Here is a 26,594-nt window from a genome sequence, read left to right on the forward strand (position 1 = left end):
ATACTGTAATAAAATATTTGCTCATGTCTATACAATACTGTTTTGGAGTACTTGCTTTAAAAAAAGTCTGCCGGTTTGATCAGACTTTGCAGTTCCCCGATATGAATGCATATTCTAACCAGGTCATTGTTCCATGTGTGGGCGAGATCAAAAATGCACCAACCATCCTGATACACCAATTTCCAATGAGAAGAAACTTGAATGTATGGGTCAGAGAAAAGCTACTCACTGCTCTGAAAAGGTGCTTGTTCTGAATGGTTAAAAGAACAGTATTCAGATTGTTTTGGGTGAATTTGAACAGGTAGTGGGAGTTGGGTTGTTTAACGTAAGTTCCAGTGGATAGTGACAGTATAGACTAAAAGCGCTTCAGACATCAACACTTCATAGGACAAAGCTAGCAGTAGTTTGAGAAGATGGGTGTTTCTAGCTGTTTTCTTCAAAGTTGAACACAGGCTTTTCGTTTATAAATGCTCCTTTACTTTTGGTAAATATAAGATTAGTTTCGGTGCAATATCCCACTAACTTTTTGTTTTGTTTTAATTTTCTAAAGGAGTTGATGACCAAGCTGATAACAGAGACACCTGACCAGCCAATCCCATTTCTAATTGATCATCTTCAGTCCAAACAGGGGAACCGCAGTCAGCTTCAGAGAACGTTGTCTGGCTCTGCTGCCCTTTGGGCAGAGAGTGAAACATCAGGTATGTTCTGTATGCTGGAAAGGGCTGGTCTCCAGTATAGTCTTCCCACACTTTCATCCATGATTTCCTGGATGCACGTGTACCTACTGAACAGGTACTACTCTGTGATTGTGAGCATGCACAATAAATCCTGTTTGGTAAATGCTGAATTTAATGTATATTGTTGGCTATCAGCTCAGACTGTGTACATATCATGTGCGTATGGGTCAGAGTTACAGTGTGGAAGCAATCTCAGTCTCAATGAGAAAGAAGGTGCATATAAACATCCCTTGATTCCCCTGCTTTCCCCTTTCCCCTTTCCCCTTTCCCCTTTCCCCTTTCCCCTTTCCCCTTTCCCCTTTCCCCTTTCCCCTTTCCCCTTTCCCCTTTCCCCTTTCCCCTTTCCCCTTTCCCCTTTCCCCTTTCCCCTTTCCCCTTTCCCCTTTCCCCTTTCCCCTTTCCCCTTTCCCCTTTCCCCTTTCCCCTTTCCTTCCTGTGGTGTATTTGCACCTGAGATTAGCCTCTATGGAGGTATTTTCTTCAGTTTTTTTCTTCACTTTTTTAACAATCCATCATTGCAACACTTAATGAGAAGATCCTATTACTACTTTATGAACTCCAGTGTGAATAATTTATGATTGTAGATCTTCAGAAGCATAAAAAAAATTCTGAAATAATATCTGCTCTGATTCCAAAGTAGAATTTTTAGCTTTGATATTCTGGTACAAGCTACTATTAGAATGTTGGTTTTGTATTAAAAAATTGACTGATGGTCTGTTTCAGACTGTAGTAGATCTCAAATAGTTACTGATAGAATGTTAGTTGCCTGACAAATCAAATTTTTATTTATATCAAATGTAAAGTTTTAAGCATAGGCAGTCAAATGTGTAAAACAAATGGAGGTTAAGGACTTTTTCATAACAAAAAAATAAGGCATTATGTTTTTAATGAAAAATGTATTAATATCTAAACTTTTATGTTTAGGAAGTGGAAAAAATATATGAAATTTAACATAAATCAGAAATAGGAGAACAAAAAAGAACTGACTGATTTGGACTGATAGGTCTTGTTTTTTTCGGGATTAATTGTTTATTAAGTCTTTGAAAAATAACCCTACAACTGTTATAATTGCCTGATTCCACTCTTTTAACAGAAAATAAAGGAACAAGGAGAGACTTTAGAAGTTATGATAAACCTTGGCAGGTAAATGCAAAAAAGCCTAAAAAGTCAAAGAGCGACCTTGCCGTGTCCAACATTTCTCCACCGTCACCGGAGTCCAAGTCATGTAAGAAAGCTTCACTGCATTATTAATTCGTGCATACTTCCAAACCCATAGTACGTTTTTCTGTTGAATTAGGATTAAAATGGAAGGCAAACTATGTGCAGTTGAAATGGCTGGATATATATGTTAGAAGAGTTTGATTCTTGCTTCACTTTCAGTTGAATTATGAATATTTAATAGTACTCTATGTTGTCATCTACAGATAGAATAGAATTCTTGATAAATAAATAAAAACATAGAAGAATATCTGGGTGTCATGCACAGTTTTATGTTCATATACGGATTATGATTTGATGTTTTAGTTTGCCATTTTGCATGTGTAAAATCTGTTCTGTTGATATTGGTCCTAATAGATTTTTTTTCAGTGGGTCAGGCAATGTAAAACTATGATTTATGAACAGATACTATTCAAGATATGGGGGCAGTGTCAGCAGAACAGGTGTACTGCTCTGAGAGCTGCTGAAGGAATTTAAATGTACACTGAAAGAAAAGGCAGAATAGAAGTAGAGACTGAAGAGGATATTGTCAATGACCTGTAAAATAGAAGTAGTAAAAACAAAAACAACAAGCCTTAATGAAATATAGTGCTTCCTGTGTACTGGCTATTGAAGAAATGTAATTTTAAAGCTTGATTTTTAATGGATTTTTTACACAAATAAATATATCCACAATATACATACATATATATGTATAGGTACACACACAAGTGTGTATACAAGATTTGTTCTCCAAAATAAATTGCAAAATTATATTGACTTCTGTTGACTATTGTAGCTTTTTGAAAATTTTATAATAGCCAAATCTTTTTAATAACTTGGATTGTGATTAGGTGGACCAGATGAGAACAGAGATACATAGTATGCTGCAATAGAAGGCTTGCCGCCTTTCCTCTAAAAGCAAGACGGGGAAGCCTAGACTTCAGCGGAGTCAAAAAAAATCTCCCAGTGGCCTCAGTAGGTCAAAATATAGCACAGCAATGGGTAAAGTAAATCATGTTAGATTTATGCAATGCAGACACTGTACTTTTGGGTAATTATGAAACCTTTTTAATTGAGAATAAATAACTGTAACAAGTGAAAAATAGCTGTACAGGTAGCTGTGTCTCATAGCACAGCTTTTCTCAGGACTGTATTGTCCTAGCAAGATTTGTGGATTATTTTTCCTGGAAATGGAGCATGTGTCTCTGTTTCTTCTTCATGAAGCACATCCCCTGCTTCAAAAGACTGAAATTTGATCATCAGTTCCACTGTACCTCTCTATGGGCACATGAATTTTTAATTCAGTCCAAAAGAAGCATGTGGATTTTAATTCACTTTCAAGAGTAAATAGGGATATTCAGAGAAACAGTCATAGTCACTCATAATCTGTGTCTAATCTAACAGTCTTTGCTGGATAACAACAATTTATGGAGATACACTGTTAGAAACAGTGGCCAAGGGTGTTGTGAGCTGTTCCTGTCATCATACTGTGTTCTCCTCCCTCCCTGTGCTTGCACTTCAGACCCTGTGATACATGTCAAGTAACTTCCATGCCATCTCCTAGAGATCTCAAATTCTCAGTCTTTATCCCAGGTAGGAGTGTGACATGATCTCACTCCCTTCATTTGTGTGCCTACTACAAGTGTCATGCTTGTTGCTTCTTAGGTTGTCCCAGGAGAGGACAAAGAGGAGGCTGGGCACTCTAAACTACCAGGTCACATGTCAAGCAAGGAAATGATTTATACATCCATAATAACACTGGACTCAAGGATCTGTCCATGAGGACTGAAGGGCATCTAATAATGCTCTTCAGTTGGTAAGGCTTGCTCTCAAGCTACCCAAGTCCCTAAGTCTAGCAGCAGAGTTTGTGGGAGTGCAGCTTTACTCACAACAGAGGGAGATAGAATTAGGGTGTGCTTAAGGCAATTGAACATACATACATAGATGGCACTCTATGGGATTCTTTCTGAGCATGCTGAGAGAGGAGACTACTGTCATTGCAAGGCAATTCTATCATCACTGAAAGGTCATGATGTTTGTGGGAGGTTCCTGATGACTAGAAAAAGGCAAAGGTCACACTGATTTTGAGTAAAGGCAAGAAGGAGACTTTGGGGACTACAAGCCGATCAGCTAAACCTCACTTTCTGGAAAGGTTATTGAGCAGATTTTTCTGGAACGTGTTCCCAGCCCCAAGAAGGAGGAAAATGTGATTGGGAACAGCAAGCATGAATTTATGCGACTACACATGCCTGATCAGATCAACCTGATTGCCCTCTTAAATGGAGTAACTGGCCCTGTAATTAGAGAAAGAGCAGTGGATGTTTAATACCTTGACTTTAGCAAAACCTTTGTCAGTCTCCCATAGTATTCTTATAACTCAATTGGTGAGATATGGACTGGATAAGTGGACAAGAAGATGTGTAGAAAGTTGGCTCAAGTGTTGGATTCAAGGGATTGTGACTGGCAATACGAAGTCCAGCTGGAAAGCCTATCACTAGTGGCATGCTTAAGACCAATGCCATTTAAAAGGCTTTCTTAATGTCCTGGATGATGAGGTAGAATGTGCTCTTAGATTTGCAGGTGACACCAAATTGTGGGAAGTAGTTTGTATTCTGGGTAGTAGGGCTGCTATTCAGAGGGACCTCATCAGGATTGAGGAATGGACTGAGAGGAACCTCATGAAGTTCAGCACAGGCAAATGCAAAATCCTGCATCTTGGATGGAATGACTCTGAGCAATAGTATAAACTGGGGTCTGAATGGCTAGAAAATAGCTTTGCAGAAAAAGACCCGGGGTGCTGATGAACAAGAACTTGAATATGAACCAGCTGTGACTGTGTGCTCTTGCAGTACTGAAGGTGAGCTGCATACTAGGTGCATTAGCAAGAGTATAGCCAGCAGTGTTTATTTCACACTTTTGAGATGGCATCTAGAGTACGTCATGATAGATGATGGTGTGTACTGGAGCACATCCAGTGGAGGCCCACCAAGATGATGAAGGGGCTAGAATATGTGATGGACAAGGAAAAGCTGAAGGAAATTTGTTTGTTTGTTCATCCTGAAGAAATGAAAACTAAGGGGAGATTTTGTTGTTACCATCAACTGAAGCTTGGTAGAGAAGACATAGCCGATTCTTCTTAAAGGTGTGTAGTGAAAGGACAAGAGGCAACAAAATTATACTGCGACGGTGGTCAAACACTGAAACAGATTGTCCAGAGAGGCTGTGGAATCTCCATCCTGGGTGCTACTCAAAACTCAATCGGATAGTCTGAGTAACCTGCCCTCAATGGACCAGTTTTGAGTGTCAGGTTGGGCTAGAAGACTTTCAGATGTCCTTTCCAGACTAATTATCCTCTGCTTCTATGCTTTTCTGTTTTATGCCCTTTCCTATTTTTTTGTCCATACCACTGTTTTAAACTTTGATTCCTCCTATTATTTTTGGGACTTACCCCCACAAATACTTGCCTCTGCAACTTTTTGAAAATACCTTGTGTATTTGCACTGCATTTTTTTAAATTGTTATGGCAGAGGCTGGTTTCAGCCACGTGCCTTTTTGCCATATCTTATTTTCTGCCAACAACCAAATTAATACTGATGTTTTTTCGACTTTTTTTGCCATGTTTATGCCAGCGTCAGTGGATACTGTATATCACTTCAATCACTCAGATCAGCAGAAAGCAAGCATGTTCAGAAGCTGTTTATTACTCTGTCCAGACGTGCACAGCATATTCCATTTGTTTTGTGCCTTTAGCTTGTACCTCAAAACATTTTTGAGTCTTGTTGTACATTTTTTCCAAAGCCTCTCCAAAGAGGTAGTAAGGACTCATCTGCGAAACAGAATTTGAGAAACAGAAACTGAGAACAGTTTTGGGCCTGCTGAGACCTAAAGACTTACTCTCAGAATTGTGTTTAAAACAAACAAACAAACCCCCACACCCAGCAACCTAAACCCCCCCGCCAAAACTGCCAAAACAAACCCAAAATTTAATGGAGTCCATTAGCTGTAATATGTTCTATTGCAGAGCTTTTGTCTTACAACTATCTTGTTCAAATGATTCTGAACTCGTAAGTTTGAGAACTGAGAATTGTCATTTCATAGCAATCTTTGGAAGCATCAGGGGAATTGATTTATTTAATTAGGAAATATTTTTTTTTCCTTCAGCAGAGCTGATGTTGACTGCAGTGTGCATATTATTCCTGCACAGATCTCTTCCTTATACATTCAACTTTTTCACTGCAAAGATTCCTCCAGTTCCTCCTTCTGCCTGTTACAATCTCAGCTGCACCTGAAACAAATGCACAAACAAGAAACCCTGGTATCTTGAGGGATTGGACCACTTGTTTGGTGTGTGCAAAACCAGAATTAAGCAGAAGGTGCTGCTGCTGTCTGGCAAGGAAGAGGCTTGAAGTGTGTGAAGGGCTCCTAGTGTGTGTGCACGTGTGTGTATATATAAATATATTTAATGAAATGTTTAGATGATCACATTCTGTATTTGAAGAAGAACAAATTTGGAAGTTTCTAAATAGTTTGTGAAACAGACTTCTTGCTTCCCAGCTAGCTACTTTTAGGCAAAGTAGGTTGATCTCTTCACTACCTTCGTGTTAAATCAGATCACAGATCATCCTTTCACCCTGCTTCAGTTGACCATTCTCACCATGTCCCATTTACAGTTACAATGTTGTGTACTTCTAATTGCCTTTGGTCGGTCTAGGACTGTAGGCCATGGTTCTCTTAGCCTTTTAATATCCAGGTACTGTGTAAACCAGTTTGGCTGTATTATCAAAGAACTCTAATCTGAATACTATTGTGAGATTTAAATACATTAATAATTTTATGCTCAATAATAACACATTTTTGTTCTTTGAGATGTAAGATGGTCATACAATGTATTAATGAAATGTAGGATTTAATGAGCAACTGATCTGATTCTGTCTTGAAAAGACATGTATATGTAGATAAAAAGAGTACCGATCTTGTACCATCATCCAGTAGAAAATAAAGGTCTGCTGACTTGTGACAGAATTCATAACGCATCTGTGGGTGAATCTGATGTGCATTTGTTGGAGGGGTGTGCCACCAGAAAATCAGAAACACTAGAAAACATGACTTTGAAGTCTTCTAAGATGAGATGGGGAAATCTCAGCTCCATAAAGGGAAAACCTAAATATTCATATACAGATGCTATGATGTAGATGTAGAATTGTAGGAAAAAAATTTCAAGAGAAAGTGTTATATAAAACTCTCAAGTAACAGAGATGAGGTTGTGGCAGGTAGTGTGATGAGGGATTTAAAATTACTGATGCTATGATTTTAAGGAATGAGTGAATATAATAAAGAAGAGAGTCAAAATATTATGAAAGAATTTCACTAAATGTGTAGTGACATATGCATGGAAATGATATATGATGGACTTCATACATACAGAAGAAGACCATGTATGTCAAAAGATCTCAAGGAAGGTTCATATGGTCTTTATACAGTTCTGCATGCTTCACAAAAAGCCATCCCTTTGAAAATGACTAGTGGTTGTTGATCCTGTAGTTGGGAAGATACAAGTTTATATTTTAAAAACATTTTTAAGCAGGCAGAAAATGAACTTTGAAAGGGCAGATGCATGCCACGTGATGTAATGAAATAGATTTTAATTTTAGTATCTATTCATTAGTTGGAAGAGTAGGTAAGGAAGAACTATGTCTTCTCTAGAAGTAATAAATATTTGTCAGTTCTAATTCTACTTAACTTCCCCCTCAGTTTTGGCTCAATAGAATGAGCCAAACTTATTGTTGAAACAAATTCTGTTGAAACTCAGAAATGTTCCATGACAGCATATCTGTTTTGATACTTTTTCACTGAAGTATGAAATGCTTCACTGAAACACAGACTGCAGTACACCAGCATGCAGAGCAAATTTCCATGCTGTTTTTGACTGGTTTCCCACCATCCGTCTAGTGAGATACAGTCCAAGCTTCCTGTGTTTGTGGGACATTTCTCTGAAACTAGGGACCAGATCATTGTCTCTTGAGCAGGGTTCCCTACTTTCCAAGGATAGAGTCTTGATACTCTCATTATCCTGATACAGGTTGGTCTGTATACTCTGCAGTTGCTGATCCTGGAAGCTCCACAGTTGTTGAGTAGAACTTATGTTTGTTTCATTCAGCTTCTGTCCCATTACAAATTTTATTTCAAAATCGTATAGTTTCTCAAAAATTCTGTCCTTTGGTATTTTGAAAATGTTGTTGGTTTCAAGTTGACATGATATCAAATTCCAGCTTGTTGAAATTTTCTGCAACCTGGAAGCTGTAACATTTGGTCATCTTTGTACATGGTTCTACTGTATTAAATTATTGCCTGTTTGTGTTTTGGTGCTATTGTGAGATTTATGGGGTGTGGTGAGTTCAGTATAATCATGGAAAGAAAAGTCTGTCAAACTGCTAGTAGGCTAGAGTGAGTGACGCTGTAGAATATAGTGTTGGTACACTGAAGGGAGAAGATGAGATGGCTGAAAAAGCATGAGATAACAGTAAAGGAGCATGTGATCTCAATATAAAACTGAAGTAAAAATATAAAGCTGAAAATAAAGACTTCAGAGTTTCCTTTCTAGTTTGCTAAATATTTATATTTACAGTTAGTAAAAGTTTAGAAAAAATGCTAGATGGTACATTTTGTTTTCTGTAAATAAGAAAAAGGATGAGAAATACTGAAGTTGTGCTAGGGTCTGTGGTTAATTATGCTAGGATCTGTGAATGGAGGCAAGTTGTGGTCACACAAAAATTTAGATAACTTAATGAACATAGTGGTTTCTTAACCAGGGAATTATGAATTAAATGATTGGCATTTAAATTATCAACAAAAATTATAGGCTGTCCATCAGTAGAAACTAGTCATACTGTAATAGCTTAAGGCCTGTATCTATTCACTAGGAACCACCATAGCTCATTATTTCCATTGTCTTCAGAAGACAATACATGACTTGTCTTTTTTGAACACAAAGCAGAACGAGACTGTGACACTCCAACTTGTCCCTCTCTTCCCTCCTCCTTATTGAGGCTTCCTGTGTCTCTCTTCTCCTACTCTTATCTCAGTAGGTCCTTCTTAATATCTCTTTTGTCTTCTGTCTTTGAGAATGTCTGCAACTGCAGTCTGACGTATTAACTTCCATAATACTTATCCAGGTTCCTGAGTAGGAGTTACAGATCTGAATATACTCTGGGTTGTCAAACTATGTACAGATGTCCAGTTTGAAGATGGCTTGATTTATGTCTATGGGAGATGGAATCACGTTCTTTGTGACAGAAGGACTTAACATACCATTGTCCCATTTCTTTACCTGGAAGAGATGGCTATTGACTTAACTTCAACTTTCGCTTGTGGAGTTGATCCAAAGTGGAGCAGAGGGCAGTCAGCAATAAGGCAAATTTCAATAGCAACAGTTGCTTAACACATTTTATAATAGCTACCAGAACTCGAAGTCTGAGCATAATTTCCCCATACCATCATAAAAGCACTCTGAAATTTCAAATGATTATGATACCACTTTTTTTGCATGATATGTAGGAGTCTGCAAGTTTCCTTCTTGGCATGTAATGAAATTTGTAAGCATAAATTAGTTGACAGCTGTCAAAATAGTAAATAAAAATTTCAGAGCTGGCCAGGGTATATTGGACATTATAGGCTTTGTTTTTGAAATTATTTTTGAGTGAATAGTTAGCAACCATTAATAAATGCAACTGGTCCTTTTTGTTGGGAATGTGGACTAGGTATCGTCAACTTCACAAACATGTGCAGTTCTCAGCACAGTAATGCTGTGTTTGGAGACAACCCAACAATTGTATTTGGTGGCAAAGGCAGCAGATCGCTTAGTTCAAAGAACATGTTAAACTGCAGTTTCAGAGACAGCATTGTTTTTGTTTTCATTTCTACAAATCGTTCAAAATGTTCATGTTGGTCAGTGCAGCTCTGTTCATTGTGGGTTCTACATATCCCACAAAATCCTTCTCTTCTTCCCTGCCATTGTAGGTAAAGTTAGCTCAGCAGTTGAGAAACTGTTGTTTTAAAATTAAATCAAAGGTTTTGGTAATAGATAATGAATAGGAGACTGTAAGCTCAGGGCTGTGCTTCCCACAGCTCGAGTTTGTTTAAGTATTGGAGTAAAGATTATAGGCTATACAGCATGAACAGTAGGGATATATTTTGTTTCACCGTTTTTATTAACTATGTTGTCTACACTTTATGATTTTTTAAAAAATAAATTGTAAATACATGTTGTTTTAAAAGCTTTGTCTAAAATATTTCTTTTTTTGATAAAATGACTAGCAAAGCCAAAAGTACCAGTTAGTCATTTTCATTTTGACATTTTTCCTTATTGGCCCCTAGGACATAGAATTCTATTTTGATGTAATTAAGTACCTTCATATGCAATATTTTTATTACATTTTTCTGTTACTGCATTATTTTTATTATATTATTTTTAATTCTTAATATTAATTACTTGTGTTTAACAATTAATTGAGTTGCAAGAATCATCCCAGTTATGGATTTGTTCATAGAAGTTTTCATTTTTACTTCAACTTGACCAAAGAAAATATTTCCAGCTATTAAACTAGGAGGATAGTTAAGTAATTTCTGCTGAAGCTACTTGAGCTTGTAAACTCATTGTGCAGCTTTTTTTCTACTGTAGGAGTCCGAACTACCAAATCTAAACTTCATCTATATATCTGTGTATATTTAGTGCCAAGGTCAATAGAGCATCCTAAATGGGATTGGAGGACAAAACCGGAGAACCATGATTTTGATGAACTAAATCATATTCTTCAAGAGAGCAAAAAACTTGGAAAAGCCCTTGAGAATCTGTCTCGCAGTAAGTTGATTGATTTTAGTTTTTTTAATGTAACCATGCAGACTGAATTGTAATTTGGAAGTATATATCAAGAAGGTGGTCTTCTATTCAGTAAAGACCAAGTTCATTGACATCAGCAATTACGTTCCTGTTGATGAGATTTACAGGATGTCTGAGATAATTTAGCAGCTCTCCTGCTGAATGAAACTACTTCCCCTGCACCTCCTTTTTTGTTACATTAGTTTTCTGCCAGTTTGGTGAGGTGAATAGCTCATCAAGAGATCAACACAAGAGACTGGTTTAAGGAAAATGGTGGGAATGTGCTGCAGTGAGACTGCTCCTTTGGGTGGTAGCAGTTAGATTGGATTAGCCTTTGTGAAACCTTAATGTCATTGATGGAGATCAGATCTGTCATTGAAAAACAATTAAGTATTTTGTATACTTGACCCCAATTAATTCCTTCCAGTTTTCAAAAGCACTTCAAATAAATATTTTAAAGCATCTCAAATAAATACTCAGAAACATGGTAGCCAATTATTTCATAACAAAACTCCAATATTATCCCTTAAAAGACATAGTCAAACAGGAGCAGTGTTTAAAAAATAGCATGCTTATGTGAGGAATAACTCTGAGAATTACTCTGGATATGATGAGGAATAACTTTTTTTTTTTTTTTTCTGCGGAAGAGAATTCTGAGGTACATTGGTGGGAGCAAACACTACTAATAATTATCAAAGTATGAAAAGTACTCTCTGCCATAGTACATGAAAACTAAGTATGGCGTGGTGTGGGAGACATTTGAATGAGAAATACTTTCTCCTCTCATCATATTTTATCCATGGCACTTCTTGAATTCACTGGAGAAATTGCAGATGGTGAGATCAGAAACAGAGGTGAATGAAGAATGGTAGATCGTTTTGTGGAGAATTTTGAGATTCAGCATTTTTCCAAATTGTGTCAAATACCTAGAACTATTTTGCCCAAATTCCCTCTCTCCCAAATCTTTAAGGTTGATCACAATTATATTCTGAGAAAGTTTCATATTTATATTAACTATAGTAGTATAGTTACCAGGGCTCTTTGCAAATACATTTCTAGTAAATTGGTCTGTCTGCCTCTAAGGAGCTAAACCACCTCTGATCAGGGTTTCTAATTTGCAGCCCCACTATTGCTTGACCATGTTACTGTGATGAGTGCGAGTGTCGTTTTCAAGCCTTTGTCTTTTAGAGGCTTGTAACCAAGCATAACACAGATACAGAAACTATTTTTTTTCAATTTCAGAAAGGGTTATTTATTCACTGTCTGGAGATGCAAACCAATCAGATGCAAGAGTTCAATAGTAAAGGACTAAATCCACCCTTCAATCCTACACCTTTGTCTTTCCTTGTGAATATTGTGTAGGTTCCACTGAGCTCTGGCTTCCTTATAACTAAAACACAGTTTGCAGCATTCTGTACCTCTCTTTGCCACAGAGTTTTCTAACTGGAATGCAAACCACTGCAGCTCTTCTGGGTCCTACACTTGGACTGGAGGTGTATGTACCTGGTCAGCGTTGTTGGAATCAGCTTTTCATAGTTATTTCACAAATGAAACATTCTTCACTATTTCTTGCTAGTACTTGAAGTTTTCTGATGATTTATCAAGATAATATGGAATTTTACTCCTATCCTCCAGAGTACTTTGAATCACTTGCAGCCTGATTCTAAGGTCACTTTCATGAATGTGCTCTCTATTTCTTCATCCAGATCATTAATGGAAATATTGTCAGACCTCTTCATGATTCCATTTCAGATCTGACAATCAGCATTTGAAAGCTACTCAGTAAGTTCATTTTTTCCCACCAGGTGTTGATCTACCTTGCAGTCATTTCATCTAGAATGTAATTCTCTAATTTGTTTACTGGAGTATCATCTAGAACAGTAAACAAAGTCTTATTATAGCTGAAGTATTTTACATCTAGTTCCTCCTCTTATCCACTAGGCAAGTTTCCCAGTCGAGAAAGCAATTAGACTGATTTGATGTGATTCATTCTTGATAAATTCATCTTGGCTGGTTCTTACCACCTTTCCTGTCCATTAGATGTTGTTAAATTGTCTATTTAACAGTTCTGTCAAATATTCTTGCTTGTTGGCTAGTAGTTCCCCACGTCTTCCCTTTTTCTTTTCCAAAGAAAGATATGGTATTTGCGCTTTTCTGTCTGCTCCATTCCTGAAAGACAGTTGCTAACGGAGTGGAGCTTTCTTCAGCTAGTTAGTTAAGTGCTCTAGAGTGAATTTCACAAAACTCTGCCAACTTGAATGTATCTGATTCATCAGAATATCTTTCAGTTTTCTGTCATCTGGCTTGCAGTTTTTCCTCTTAAAATCACTAGTGTTAAGCATCTGGCCACCATTAATTTTTTTTGTAAAGACTGAAGCAGTGAAGGTATTGAACACTGGGATTTCTTTGTATCATCTGTTATTTGCTTTTCTTCTCTTTGATGTAATAGTTCTGTATTTTACTTTGTCCTCCTTTTCTAGTGTATATATAGTACCTTCTCTTTGATAGTAGTTACTTATTTTGCACTTTAGCCTTTTTGATTGTATCATTTAAACACATCAGATTAATTTTAAGATGTATGTCCTTGTTTCCAGTTTTTGTACTCCTGATTTTCAGAGCATTTCAGGAAATGAATCTGTTCTGTGCCGTGATTTCTTGCATGTTAGGATGATATAAAAATTCAAACTGAAAAACGTGAAAAGTTTGGGAAAAAAAGAAAAAATACAATTTTGAAAATAAACGTGGTTTTATTGTTCCCCTGAAGATAGAATACAGATTGCACATAAGAAAATATCTTAGAGGGTTTCCATGAATAGACACATCTAGAACTTTAGAAGTATGACACGTGAAACTCATTCTGTGCTGTACCCAAACAAGCATCCCGTGTGATGAATTTTACAAAAGCCATGACAAGGTCCTGTCGCTACCTTCTGCAATGTTAATGCTTTTTTTGGGCAGGCTAGTTAGTACTTTTGATTTTACAAGCATGTATGACTCTCATGCTGCATTTGATACTACTCTTGTTTTGAAGCAGTGTGGAACAGACACCAGGCTCAAATAGTTGAATTTGCAAATGATCACAGTGTGGTATCAGTGGCTTTTTACAGCATTCTCTCACTTCATTCTTCAGTATTTTAAAAGGGAAGAGTGCCACATAAAACCAGATGTTTGAAGTTCAATGAATTTTCCATCAAGTCCTGGAATTCATTTCCATTTTTAAAGATAAGCTTTGGATCATGTAGTGAGTTTCTTGGACTTCATTGCCTGCTATGCAGCTGACACAGCCTGGGAATTAAATTAGTTGCTATTGCTTCATTCACTGTGCAATTTAGATATCTGCTTTGAGACAAACCTGTGCACTTCACACAAAATTAGAACTGTCTGAAAGCTTTGGAAAGTGAGGCTCAGGCATTTGGATGTCTGGTCTTTCCTATGTTCAGTCCTCCTAGCAATTAAAACTGAACTTCCTTATATTTGGAGCCCTCCTCCCAAGCCCCATCAAGACAATATGTGAGTAATTCTGTGCTGCAGTAGATCCTGAGAAACCAAGAGTGACTTCACACTCAATGTTAAAAGTATCTTATGAGTTCTGAGAGACTGTAGAAGAGTATTGCCATAATTATGGTCTAAGTGTGTTGGAGCTTGGTGATTTAAATATACTATTTTCCAGAGGCCTACCAGTGTGGGAAACCTGGGTTTCACTTGCTTCTACAATCAGCTGTGTGTCACTGAAGTGGATTTTGAACTATCAATTCAAGTATTTAGGGGAGATGTTGGTTTATGAAGAAACATACAGGAATATACTGCATTTCACTTGTGCCTGTTTCATTTTCTTTGATTGCAAGGTCTCTCATCTTTATTGCTGTCATCTTTCTTCCTCAGCTGAGCATAAGTAAGAAAAGTTCCATGTTGTTTCAGATGTATGCTCTTGTATTTCCCTGTCTGGCCTCTTTGCCTTGTAAAGACAGTTAAAACTTCCTGTATAGCTAAGGATCTTGCTCATGAATATATCTGTCTTCACCGCCCCATCTTCTGAGGATGGAAAAATAGATAACAAGAGAGGGAAAGCAGTGAATTATGAGTGTTTTGAGTGGGAAAAAAGAGGACTAAATCAGCAAGAGCTTGCTGCAAAGTAGGTGTGAAGTCTGCCTGCTCTATGAACAACTTTACATCTTTTATATGAACAGTTTGGATTAGGGTGCATATTGAAAATGTGTGAGTTTCGGTTTACACATGGCAACAGCATTCGATGACACTTAATGTGTTTTACTGTGAGATTGGTACTTTTTCATAATTACACATAGCCTTGAAACGGAGGTAACCAACATTTTGTTAGTAATGTTTGAATCCTTGTTAAGGCCAGGTGTATACTACATATCAGAGGGGAAGAAACAAAATTATCATGCTTTGTATTCAGTGGACATTTTAAGGTCAGCAAATGGTAGTAAGTTAGCATTAACCAAAGCTATTTGATAACCAATCCACGTCAGCTAGTTGGAGGAAGTCCCAGAAATAATGGTATCTAGCTATAACCAATATGAAAAAAGTACTCTTTGGTTTCTTAATTTGGAAGGGGAGTAATCAATAAATAAATAATTAGTAAATAAGAAAGCCATCTGCAATCTAGTAGGAAATATTGCTGAAAACCATAGAGAATCATAGAATCACAGAGTGGTTGGAAGGTACCTCTGGAGGTCATCTGTTCCAACTCCACTGCTCAATTTGGGCACCTAGAGGCAGTTGTCCCGGACCATGTCCATGGCTCTTGAATGTCTCCAAGAATGAAAGATCTCTTGAGTCCCTCCAGAGTATCTCAAACAGTTATTTCTCATAATGTTAGAATAAGTTGATGTTTATGCATAGCTTAAAAAAGATAAGCATGATCTTACCCCTTTAAGAAAAAGATAAAATAGTGAAACTTAAAAGCCTATGTTCTGTTTATATTTTATGAGGAAGAAGATAAGAACAAGAGTAAAACACTCATAACAATAAGGGTAGAACTAGTTCAAAAAAAGGTCAGAATATGTTAACAAACCGCTAAAATCATGTCCTCAGTTTTGTGGATGAACCTGCGAGTATGTGGGATGTGAGAAGTTTAATATATACATCATGAACTACTTCAACGTATTTAGCAGTCTCTGAAACACATTAGAATGGGGTTTCATTTAGCAGCTTCTACACTATAGGAAACCACTGATGACTTACATTGTGGTTATGGAAGATGTACTTGAATAGAACGCCATTAACATTTATCAGGGATATCTGAATTTTCCCACTGAAACCAGGCATTTCTGATGATGATGATATAGCTGCGAATGCACACCTGCATGGCATGTAACTAGACTTATCAATCACCTCATGAGGGGCATCATTTTAAGACATAATACTTTTGTATTTTTTTTCAGTCATACAGAGTTGTTGATCTGAAATGGACTTTAGTTTGTAAAAATGACTTATCCATGATCAGTTTTGCATTTAGCCCTAAATGTGTTCTGCTAATTGAACCACAAAACTAGTCATCAGTATTCTGTAGAGGATTTTTCCTTTCTCCTGTTCAGACTGAACTTTAAAATCGTGTTATTCTTGTGTGAGATCAATGTTTGTGATTTATTTTGAGATCGACATTTTTAGATAAGCTCAATCAAACCTTTAAGAAAGATAATTTTATCTCAGTACTGCAGCTGTTATCCGATACTGCCTTTGCTTATAAAATCCATTTGCTTTTAGCGTGATGTATGAGTAATAATACAAAATAATGATATTTTCTGAGATTGAAACAGGAAGAATGTGAACATAATTATTGCTATTCAATTATAAAGTGGGGTTTATATGGCTGGGAGATCACTGTTACTTCAGTTATAAGTATCTTTTTCCTACAGATGTTAAATTTTTAATTACCTTTGTGGAGGTATTTGCTATTCTGATCTAGCCTACTCTAAGTTTCAGGACTAGAGTCTCTTTTTGAGTTACAGCGTCCTTTTCTGGAACAGTGTTTGGCTTGCTAAAAGTTTCTGTAATGCTATTGCAGAACTGGGCTTTGTGTGCCTGTCATCTCAGATATGGTTCATAGAACGGGGTTGACATTCAGGGGGTAGTAGAAGGGTGAGCTATCACTCTGTCCATGGCTACTGGCTGTTGTGGGCTACCCACCTTAATCAACCTACTGCAGTGTGTACACCTTTCCCTAAAATCAAGAATTCTGACAGATTCTACAGTGTTGATTAGTCTCTTCTGAGATGACCTTGGCCTAGGAGAGTTTCTGGGACATAATATTTGGTGGGTGCTTTGCGTTTTATTTCTGTTTGCCTAATTCATTGCTCACCAAACCTAATCTTGAAACCTGTATTGTCCATTGACGCCACTCAGAAATTTAGATATAGAAGTGCTGCAAGTCTAAAGCATAAATTCTGTTGCTGGGATTAATGATTTTCATTTTTTTTAAAGCCACCAGGGGGAGGAGAGATTAAATCCATGTTTCCTAGATAGTGACTATACTGATGTATAGTATACTGTTATGTTGATGTGTGGTGCCTTGTAGATGACACTATTCCTCTTGTTCTTATATGGCTACATGTTAGGAGGAGTATTATACTAATTCAAGATGGATACCACTACAGAAACTTGATACATAGCTGTTTAATAATATAAGGACATATGCTCCTCCTTGACAAGAGCTGTGAGGTTTCAATTCAATATGTCTTCACAGCAAATCTCTGAGTTACTACTGGAGGAAATATGTCTAATTTTGAAAGTTGTAAAATGACTCAGTGTAAGTAAAGGAAATAATACAAGAATATCTATTATGACAGTCAATGATATATCTATTATAAAGTTCCTATACAGAAATGACAGAGCTGGTTTAGTTTTCATGTACATGTTTTCTGGGAGAGATGCTTTGGTGCAACCAGAGCAACCATTTTATGTCCTTTATAATCCAAGGATGGTGTGAAATAATTTCAATTTACCTTCTGTTTAATACGTGGTGCAAACAGGCACAGGGGCTAGAATTTATTAGGCTGCCAGCTGCAGTATGGCATGAGGTTTTGCCATGGGAAATGCAAGTATGACTGGGATGGCCTGTCCCACCAGTGAGGGAACATACGCTTACCCTGATTTACAATGTATAGGAGAATGCTTTGGGACAGTTAACTGCTGGACAGTTGATACATGATACAGTATTCCTGTGTTCCTGCTCCAAGCTGCAGTATTAATAACGGTAGAATAGCAATGCTGTTTCTGTCCCGGAGTTTGTTACAGAACCTGTGGTGCACTATGAGGTTGACAGTCCAGCCATCCACAAGTTCCCTGGCCTAGGCCAATTCTGAGAATGAATTTTGTCAAGTTAGTCAGAGTTGCACTGAGGTTGTCACAGTATGTCTAAACTCTGTATGTCAAAACCCGTATGTCAAATCCAGAAGGCTTTGTTTGGCAAATAGGAAAACTGGCTATTGGGAGCTCTGTGGCCATCTTCTGGAGGTTTAGGAAAATGCATAAACTATTTGCTCCCGTTGAGCTGAATAATGGTAATCTGGCGTACATCAAAGTAGTAGCATTTTATTTTCTTAAGACTGGGTACACATCACACTTGTCAGATGTACGTTGTGCATTTAGAAAAATGTAAGTCTTAAATCTCAACCGATTTTTATTTTGTGTTCTCTCTTCCTATAATTATTTAAGGACCGCAAATAAAAGAAAAAATGGTAGATGTCTATAAGTGTCACAACTTTCATTGTTATCAGAACATCTGTTTTATAATTTCAGGTGTGTATAGCATATGAAGATATTGCAAGTTTTTAAGCTGCTGTAAAGCGGATTGGGAATAATGCAGCAGGCAGGGATTTTATGACTTGCCATTTCAAAAAGACCTGAACTCATGTGGTGCCTACTGTTTTGAAAATTAATTTTATGCTGTTGAATTGAGAACATCGAAGTCTAAAAATCACTCTTCAAAGAGAAATAATACTACTGAGTGGAGAGGCATTAGGTACTGGATTAATTGTGTTTGTTGCAGGAGTGCAGCAACAAATAAAACTCTTCTAAGAACTGCATATGAAAGAACTAGGCATTTTTGAGACTCATGGAATTGTTATTAACAATGTTCATTTTTCTTCTGAAAGTAAGTTAATTTCCTGATAAACTAGAAATTAAGCAGAATGTCCTAAGCAGAAAGTCTTTACTGTGGAAGATACTAATTCTAGACTCAAAAGGGATTTTATTTTGTTAAAACATGGTGCAGATACATTTTGGGAGGTGGCTTTTGTATTAAAGATGCTATAATGCTGTAACGACCATCATCTTTATTTTTCTATTTGTACCATTGTGCTGCTGGAGATTGCCATAGGGATAGAAGTTCGGGAACAGAAATCTAAGATAACCGTGTAAAGAGTGGTTTTAACAATCCTTGCTAATTTTTAAAAAAGGCATGACAAACATAGTTTAATATTTTAGGTATAAAAAGCTATAAGGTACGTGGCTAATATGAGATATGCTTTTGTGCAATCTGATTAATGTAGTAATAGTAATTAAAAAATAATAAGTGTTAAGAAGTTGTGTTGTTATTACATTGTCTGGTAGTCATGTTTCATTTAATCCTAGTGTGCCAGACCTTTCTTGCAATCAGAGAGTACCTTGTTCTTCCAGTTCTCTTCAAAAGCCAAGCTATTGATAAGATGAAAGTGTTCCAGTTGAGAAAGGCTGTGCTAGCATGAACAGGCCCACTCCAGATTTGTTGCTGATCAGAGATGGCAGTAGTTGTGGCTGTGGAGCATTTCTGAAGGACTGTGAAAGCATGTTCAGAACAATTACTTGATTGTTCCAGCACTCTTACAGCACAGAGGGTCATTACACTCAAAAGTAGAAACAAATGCCCTGAATCTGTCTGTGTAATTCACCAGACAGCTGAGTGGGCTGGGTACTTGTGATGCCTGATCAAAATTCAGCACCCTTAATTACTTGTAAAAGGGAGGATTTTTAAAGAAATAAAGAAATAAAATTGGTAGGTACCTAACTAATTCCCACTGTAAACCTTAGCTGACGGTGGCAAGCAAACCTCTCCCCATGTTAGTTGAACATTGCGCTTTCTCATTGCAAAAAGTAAGAGTGGTAGGACTATTGTATAGTTGTCAATCAGAGTATGATAGAAAACTATAGCAAGTGTTGTCTGTGACAGACAGCTGCTATGAGAGAAAAGGTAAAGCATACTTTATTTCTGAAGGATTTGCCTTTGCCATCAGAAGACTTTCCCCAGCTAAGGCAGAACTTTTTCAACAGTCCCCTTGTCTGCTGCTCAGTGGCTTGAGGCAGAGTAGTGATGAAGCAGCCCTAAAACTTTAATTCTCCATTCGCTGTCATGCAAAGTCAGGCTTTAAAGGTTTAAGCTGAGGGAAGTCAGAAGTAGCTGTTTGTAGTAACTTACATTCGAACAAAGCCATTGGATTCAAGCTTGAATAAACTAGATGTGTCGATTTTTCTGATATTAGAGCTTTTTTGTGATTGGGATTAAGTTGTCATGAAAAAAGGTTACAGTTTGAGGAAGTGACTGAATTATTAGGTAAAAAGTTTTTAGTGTATGGATGTTTTAGCTACACCTGTGGATGTTTTACCTAAACCTGAAACATAGCTGTTTCCTTTTAAGAATATTTTGACGGAATGGGCTGTCCCTTTGCCTCTAGTATTCTGTGATTTTTACAGTGACATTTTCCTATTTAGAATACATAAAAAATAAAATTTATATTGCCTCTTTTACACTGTATGAAAGCCACAGAGAAAAAAATGAGCATAGCTATACAAGGTACAGAGGGCACAACCAGTTATTTGTTGTCGAATATGAAAAATAAGTGAAAAGAGGGCTTTCTTTTTGAAAAATGCTGATCTCTGGGTATTAGCAATTATGTGAACTGGAGATAGCAACTATTGTTACTATTACTTTGTAGAAATTCAACTATTTTAAATTTTCAATTTATTACTTGAAAATAAACTGACAGTAACCCATTTGACTACCAGAAGTGTGGTAAGGTTTTAAGAGAATAACAGAAATCCTAAATACTCCTGTATAATAGTTTTGACTATCTCTAGTTGTCTTCTCAGGATACCGATTAAGGTGGTTTGATGGTTTTTTTTTTTTAAATGTTACAGTAAATATGCATTGAGTTTGAGTTTTTTGAGGAACTACTTTGTGAAAACCAGAGTCCATATTATTCCACCGGAGATCTGTACCCAAAAAATGACCCCACTGTTGTGATTTTCTGTCTACTGCACACAGGATGCAAGTCTGCTGTCCTCTCAACTTCAGCTGTGATATTTTGTCAGTTTGGCAACTGCAAAAGAAAATTTGTAAGAGTGGGCACACACTAAAAGTGTGGTGCAGTAGTATCTTGGAAGAAAATGAGAAGCTTTTTTACACACACCTTTTTATGGGTTAATTTAACCTGGTCTCTGCTAATGGAGTTATATTATCAGTAACTAATGAAGTTTTGTTAATGTTAATGGGGCTCAAGCTATAACATAAAGATCCTTATCATAGAATCATAGAATCATTCAGGTTGGAAAAGACCCTTTGGATCATTGAATCCAACCATCAGTCCTACTCTACAAAGTTCTCCCCTACACCATATCCCCCAGCATCTTACCTAAACGACCCTTAAACACATCCGGGGATGGTGACACCACCACCTCCCTGGGCAGCCTATTCCACTGTCTAACCACTCTTTCTGTGAATTTTTTTTTCCTTATGTCCAGTCTAAACCTCCGCTGTTGGAGTTTAAAGCCGTTCCCCCTTGTTCTGTCACTAATCACCTGTGAGAAGAGACCAGCACCAACCTCTCTACAATGTCCTTTCAGGTAGTTGTAGAGAGTGATGAGGTCTCCCCTTAACCTTCTCTTCCTCAAACTGAACAGTCGCAGCTCCCTCAATCTCTCCTCATAGGATTTGTTCTCCAGGCCCTTCACCAGCTTCGTTGCCCTCCTCTGCACTCGCTCCAGCACCTCGATATCCCTCTTGTATTGAGGTGCCCAAAACTGGACACAATACTCAAGGTGTGGCCTCACCAGTGCAGAGTACAGGGGGACTATCACTTCCCTACTTCTGCTGGTCACACTATTTCTAATACAAGCCAGGATGCTGTTGGCTTTCTTGGCCACCTGGGCACACTGCCGGCTCATGTTCAGTTGCTTGTCAGTTAGAACGCCCAGATCCTTCTCTTCCATACAGCTCTCCAGCCACTCCTCCCCAAGCCTGTAGCGCTGCTGGGGGTTGTTGTGGCCGAAGTGCAGCCCCCGGCATTTGGCCTTATTGAAACTCCTACAGTTGGCCTTAGCCCATCGCTCCAGCCTGTCCAGGTCTCTCTGCAGAGCCTCCCTACCCTCAAGCAGATCAACACTCCCACCCAACTTGGTGTCATCTGCAAACTTACTGAGGGTGCACTCAATCCCCTCATCTAGATCATCAGTAAAGATGTTAAACAGGAGTGGCCCCAAAACCGAGCCCTGGGGGACACCACTCGTGACCGGCCGCCAACTGGATTTAACTCCATTCACCACAACTCTTTGGGCCCGGCCATCCAGACAGTTTTTTACCCAGCAAAGCGTGTGCCCATCCAAGCCTCGAGCAGCCAGTTTTGCCAGGAGAATGCTGTGGGAAATGGTGTCAAAGGCCTTACTAAAGTCAAGGTAGACAACATCCACAGCCTTTCCCTTATCCAATAAGCAGGTCACCCTGTCGTAGAAGGAGATCAGGTTTGTCAAGCAGGACCTGCCTTTCATAAACCCATGCTGACTGGGCCTGATCATCTGGTTGTCCCGCATGTGTTGTGTGATGGTACTCAGGATGAGCTGCTCCATCAGCTTCCTGGGCACCGACATCAAGCTGACAGGCCTGTAACTTCCCGGATCATCCTTCTGACCCTTCTTATAGATGGGTGTCACATTGGCCAATTTCCAATCTGTCGGGACCTCCCTGGTCAGCCAGGACTGCTGGTAAATGATGGAAAGCGGCTTGGCGAGCACCCCAGCCAGCTCCTTCAGCACCCTCGGGTGTATCACATCAGGTCCCATAGACTTGTGTGTATCTATGTGATGCAGTAGGTCACTGACTATCTCCTCCTGGAATGCAGGGGGAGTCGTTCTCCCAGTCTCTGTCTTCTGGCTGAGGAGGCTGGATTCCCTCAATACAGCTAGTGTTGCTATTAAAGACTGAGGCAAAGAAGGCATTAAGCACCTCAGCCTTTTCCTCATCACTTGTTACCATGTTTCCTCCTGCATCTAGCAGGGGATGGAGGCTCTCTCTGGTCTTTCTTTTGCTGCTCACATATTTATAGAAACATTTCTTGTTGTCCTTGATTGCTGAAGCCAGGGTAATTTCTAGCTGGGCTTTAGACCTCCTGATTTCCGCCCTGCATAGCCTCACAGCATCTTTCTAATCACTGTGAGTGGCTAGCCCCTTCTTCCAAAGGCCATAAACTCTCCTTTATTCCCTGAGTTGCAGCCAAAGCCACCTGTTTAGCCAGGGAAATTCATAACACATTAACATTAAAGTCCTGTTGAATGATTCACATTGGTGCAACCTGCTGATTATACTGTATGGACACTAGTGTGGTGTCTGGACTAAATAAAAGCTTGAAGTTATTAAAACAGGTTAATAGCTGTGAAGGATAGAATGGTTAGGCAAAATGGATCTTTTTCAATATAATCTATTTTAGACCTATTGAATGACTGAAAATATTCTTGGCATGTTTCTCATGTGTTGATGGGGTCTTATAATTGCAGTTCTTCTAGCACTTCACTGTTTGTAAAAGAGACATTGATATAAGGAAGGCATCTAAACTGAGAATTAGCCATATAGAGTTAATGATTAAAAGTACAGTAAAAAATCAAAGAATTCATGTAGTTATGGTATACCAGAAATAAGAAATAAAAATGTCATGGAAGTAAACTTATAATGCTGCAATCTTTAGTGTGATTTTAGAAAGACTAACTCCCCACTCAGGCAATACTACATATTTTGCAATATCCTCTCTTGCATTCTTTGGAAGAAGTTGTCTTGATAACATGATAGGAATTAGAAAACAACTTTCAAGTGCATGTTCTTCCTATGCATGGCTACTTCTCCAATTTATTTTCACCACGGCTACTTCTCCAATTTATTTTCACCACCAGGAGGTGCTTGTCTTTGGTTTTTGAATTGAAGTTCTAACCTGGAATTGTTTCTTATCAATCCTCATAGGAACTTGGGAAAGGTTTTGCTTCAATATTTCAGAATTTTCAACATAATAGTATTAAATGTATGATTACTTGATCTCTCTATGTGATATTACTGAGGCGTGGAGATGTGTTAAAAATTTTGAGACCAGCTGTGCATATTCAATGTGCTACAGGATAGTCATAGTTGAAAGAGTTAGATGACATGATGGAAGTAAGCATGGGAAAGCCTCAGGCAGGCATCATCAGAAAGGATGAGCAAATAAAAAAGTTCTTATTCAGAGGATTTAGAAAAACTGTTTTGCATTCTATTTGAAATTTTACTTTGAGATTTTCCTCTCTTTAAATTCCATCTGTTTTCATAGAATCATTTCTACATTGAACCATGGAGAAAGAGAGGAGTCATGTCCATGTTGCACTGTAATTGCAGCATGATGTTTTGCATGCTGATCAGGGTGAGATTTGCATAATATGTGTCCATATGTAAATATTATGTTGTAGATTTAATTTTAGAAGGCAGGTAGAAGTATACTTAATCTTGTTGTCACTTTACTGGCAGCTGAGGAAAGTTAAGAGTATATTGTTTCCAGGCAATTTCACTAATGGAACAAAGTATGATACATTGTATGGTACAGCAGTGTGAAGAGAACAATATGTAAACTTTTCAGATTAAACCTTACTTTTACTTACTCTAGTAAAAGACCTTTATAGAAACACTGTTTCTAAATTTATTTATTTTTTAAAATCTGTTTTGTTTTCAGGCATTGCTATTTCTGATGAACTTGATAAGGTAAGATTTACTGTACTGCCTAATGAACAGTACAAAAAGACAGCTGATTGTGATAATTTTGGGCAATGAGAGCTGCATCTCCCTGTCCTGGCATACACACTTCAGTTCTGTTGGGTTCAGAGGAAGTTTGGGTATGGAAAGCTATATGGGTAAGTACAGTATGCATTGATACATTAAGAGCTGGATCCAGGATGGGCTGTCAACTATGGAAAAAAAATCTCACTGAGTTTAAGAGACTCTCAGTGAGGCCATAGAAATGCTTTTGTTCTTGATACCGTCTTTGCTTAATATAGTCTGTTGGGTTACATTATGTACTTTTGGAAATATTTAGCTTTAAATAGCTTTTATTCATGAAGTTATGAATTGTGTGTTCTCAGATACGATTTGTGAGGGTATTTAGGAATAATTTTTGCTCCCCAGATTTGATCAGGAACGCGTATGATGGCATGAAGTCTTCCTTGCTGATTGCAACAAACAATGGTCTCTTCTGTTTTGGCCCTTTTGATGCAATACACAGTTAACATGAATTTTAGTTTTAGCTGTAATGAACTCTATGTTGAAAGAGTAATTAAGATAATTTTTCAAAGTTCCAAAGGAAATAGAACACCTTTATCTTCCCTGTTCTCAGCAGTGCACAGCAGTGTGCTTCTAGTGCCGGGAATCTTGGGTTGTGTTCTTGGTGTCATAAACCATTAATCTCAGGGATATAAGATGAAAAGGTATATAAGAGACAAGAATAATGCCTAATATAGAAGACAATTTAAAAAATATCTTTCATTTTTCCTGCTAAAATGAGGGCATGAAACTTCCTGACACAAGTGCATATGAAATGCCTCCAATGGGTTCTCCAGGACGGGCCAGTTAGACAAAGATTGATCACTGTTACCATGTAGTCATGTGCATATGGGGCTGCCATTTCAAAACCATGGCCTTTACTTGTCATTTTGCCCTTGATCTTGCTTTATCTTGTTGTTCATATTAAGAGTATAAGTCTTCCTTCCTACTTATTTCCTTAACTGTGCTCCGTCCTTCCATTAGAATGCTTACCTTCAAGAATACTTAAGAAGAACTCCTCTTCATTTGATTTTGTCTGTTGAAAAAAATATGAAATAGTTTGTGGGAGGAAAAAAAAACATTTTGGACTAGAGCCTTTTATCACATACTTTTTACATATATTTTTAGGAGATAATTCTGTGTTAATTTTGTTTAGATGATGATAGATTATTGTTCAAAAACATTCATGCTTTTTAAATTTAACTGTTCAGTATGAAGATTGATATGGGGAATATCATTGGTCAATTTTCTCAGGATCCAGTCTGAGCAAAGAGTTAAATTTCTTCTTGTTACCATATACTTTTTTGTTTATGATTTAAAATTAGAAGGTGGTGAGTTTTTTTAAATAAAACTTGACATTATGTTATGTACATTCAATAGCATATATTATCTCACACCTTTACAATACTGCTTTAACATGTGTTTCTGATGAGAACAGGTGTATTGAATGTTCTTGAAATCAAACATTATTTATAAAATAAATATACCAAACAACAAAGCTCTAAACATGCTTCCTTTGTGCAGCATTACTCAACAGGCTTCCAGAATGGATTTGCAGAACTGGCACAATTTTTCATCTCCATGGGCTTTAGTGAACTTAATTTCTATTTCTTGTCTTGCCCTTTAAGGATTTTTAACAGACATAATGGCTAGTTCTGCATTAAGAAATTAAGCGTAGCCAGGACCATTTTGTGGAATCCTGCCTCCAAGGAATGATCCCTTACACGAGCTAATTCCTGAAATG

The 26,594-nt window shown here is 37.6% G+C and overlaps 1 protein-coding gene across 2 annotated transcripts in view; it reads left to right on the top strand.

Annotated features, from left to right (window-relative positions):
* The window catches only part of C1H8orf34 (chromosome 1 C8orf34 homolog), a 174,507-nt gene that overhangs the window by 32,793 nt on the left and 115,120 nt on the right, over positions 1-26,594 (top strand). For both annotated transcript variants that reach the window (XM_074893887.1, XM_074893878.1), the window contains exons 2-5: positions 551-698; positions 1,831-1,962; positions 10,666-10,794; positions 24,768-24,796. In XM_074893887.1, the coding sequence (XP_074749988.1) occupies positions 551-698; positions 1,831-1,962; positions 10,666-10,794; positions 24,768-24,796 (438 nt within the window). The remainder of the gene's footprint in view (positions 1-550; positions 699-1,830; positions 1,963-10,665; positions 10,795-24,767; positions 24,797-26,594) is intronic.

Source organism: Strix uralensis, chromosome 1 (assembly GCF_047716275.1).
Source record: "Strix uralensis isolate ZFMK-TIS-50842 chromosome 1, bStrUra1, whole genome shotgun sequence".
NCBI classification, from domain to species: domain Eukaryota; kingdom Metazoa; phylum Chordata; class Aves; order Strigiformes; family Strigidae; genus Strix; species Strix uralensis.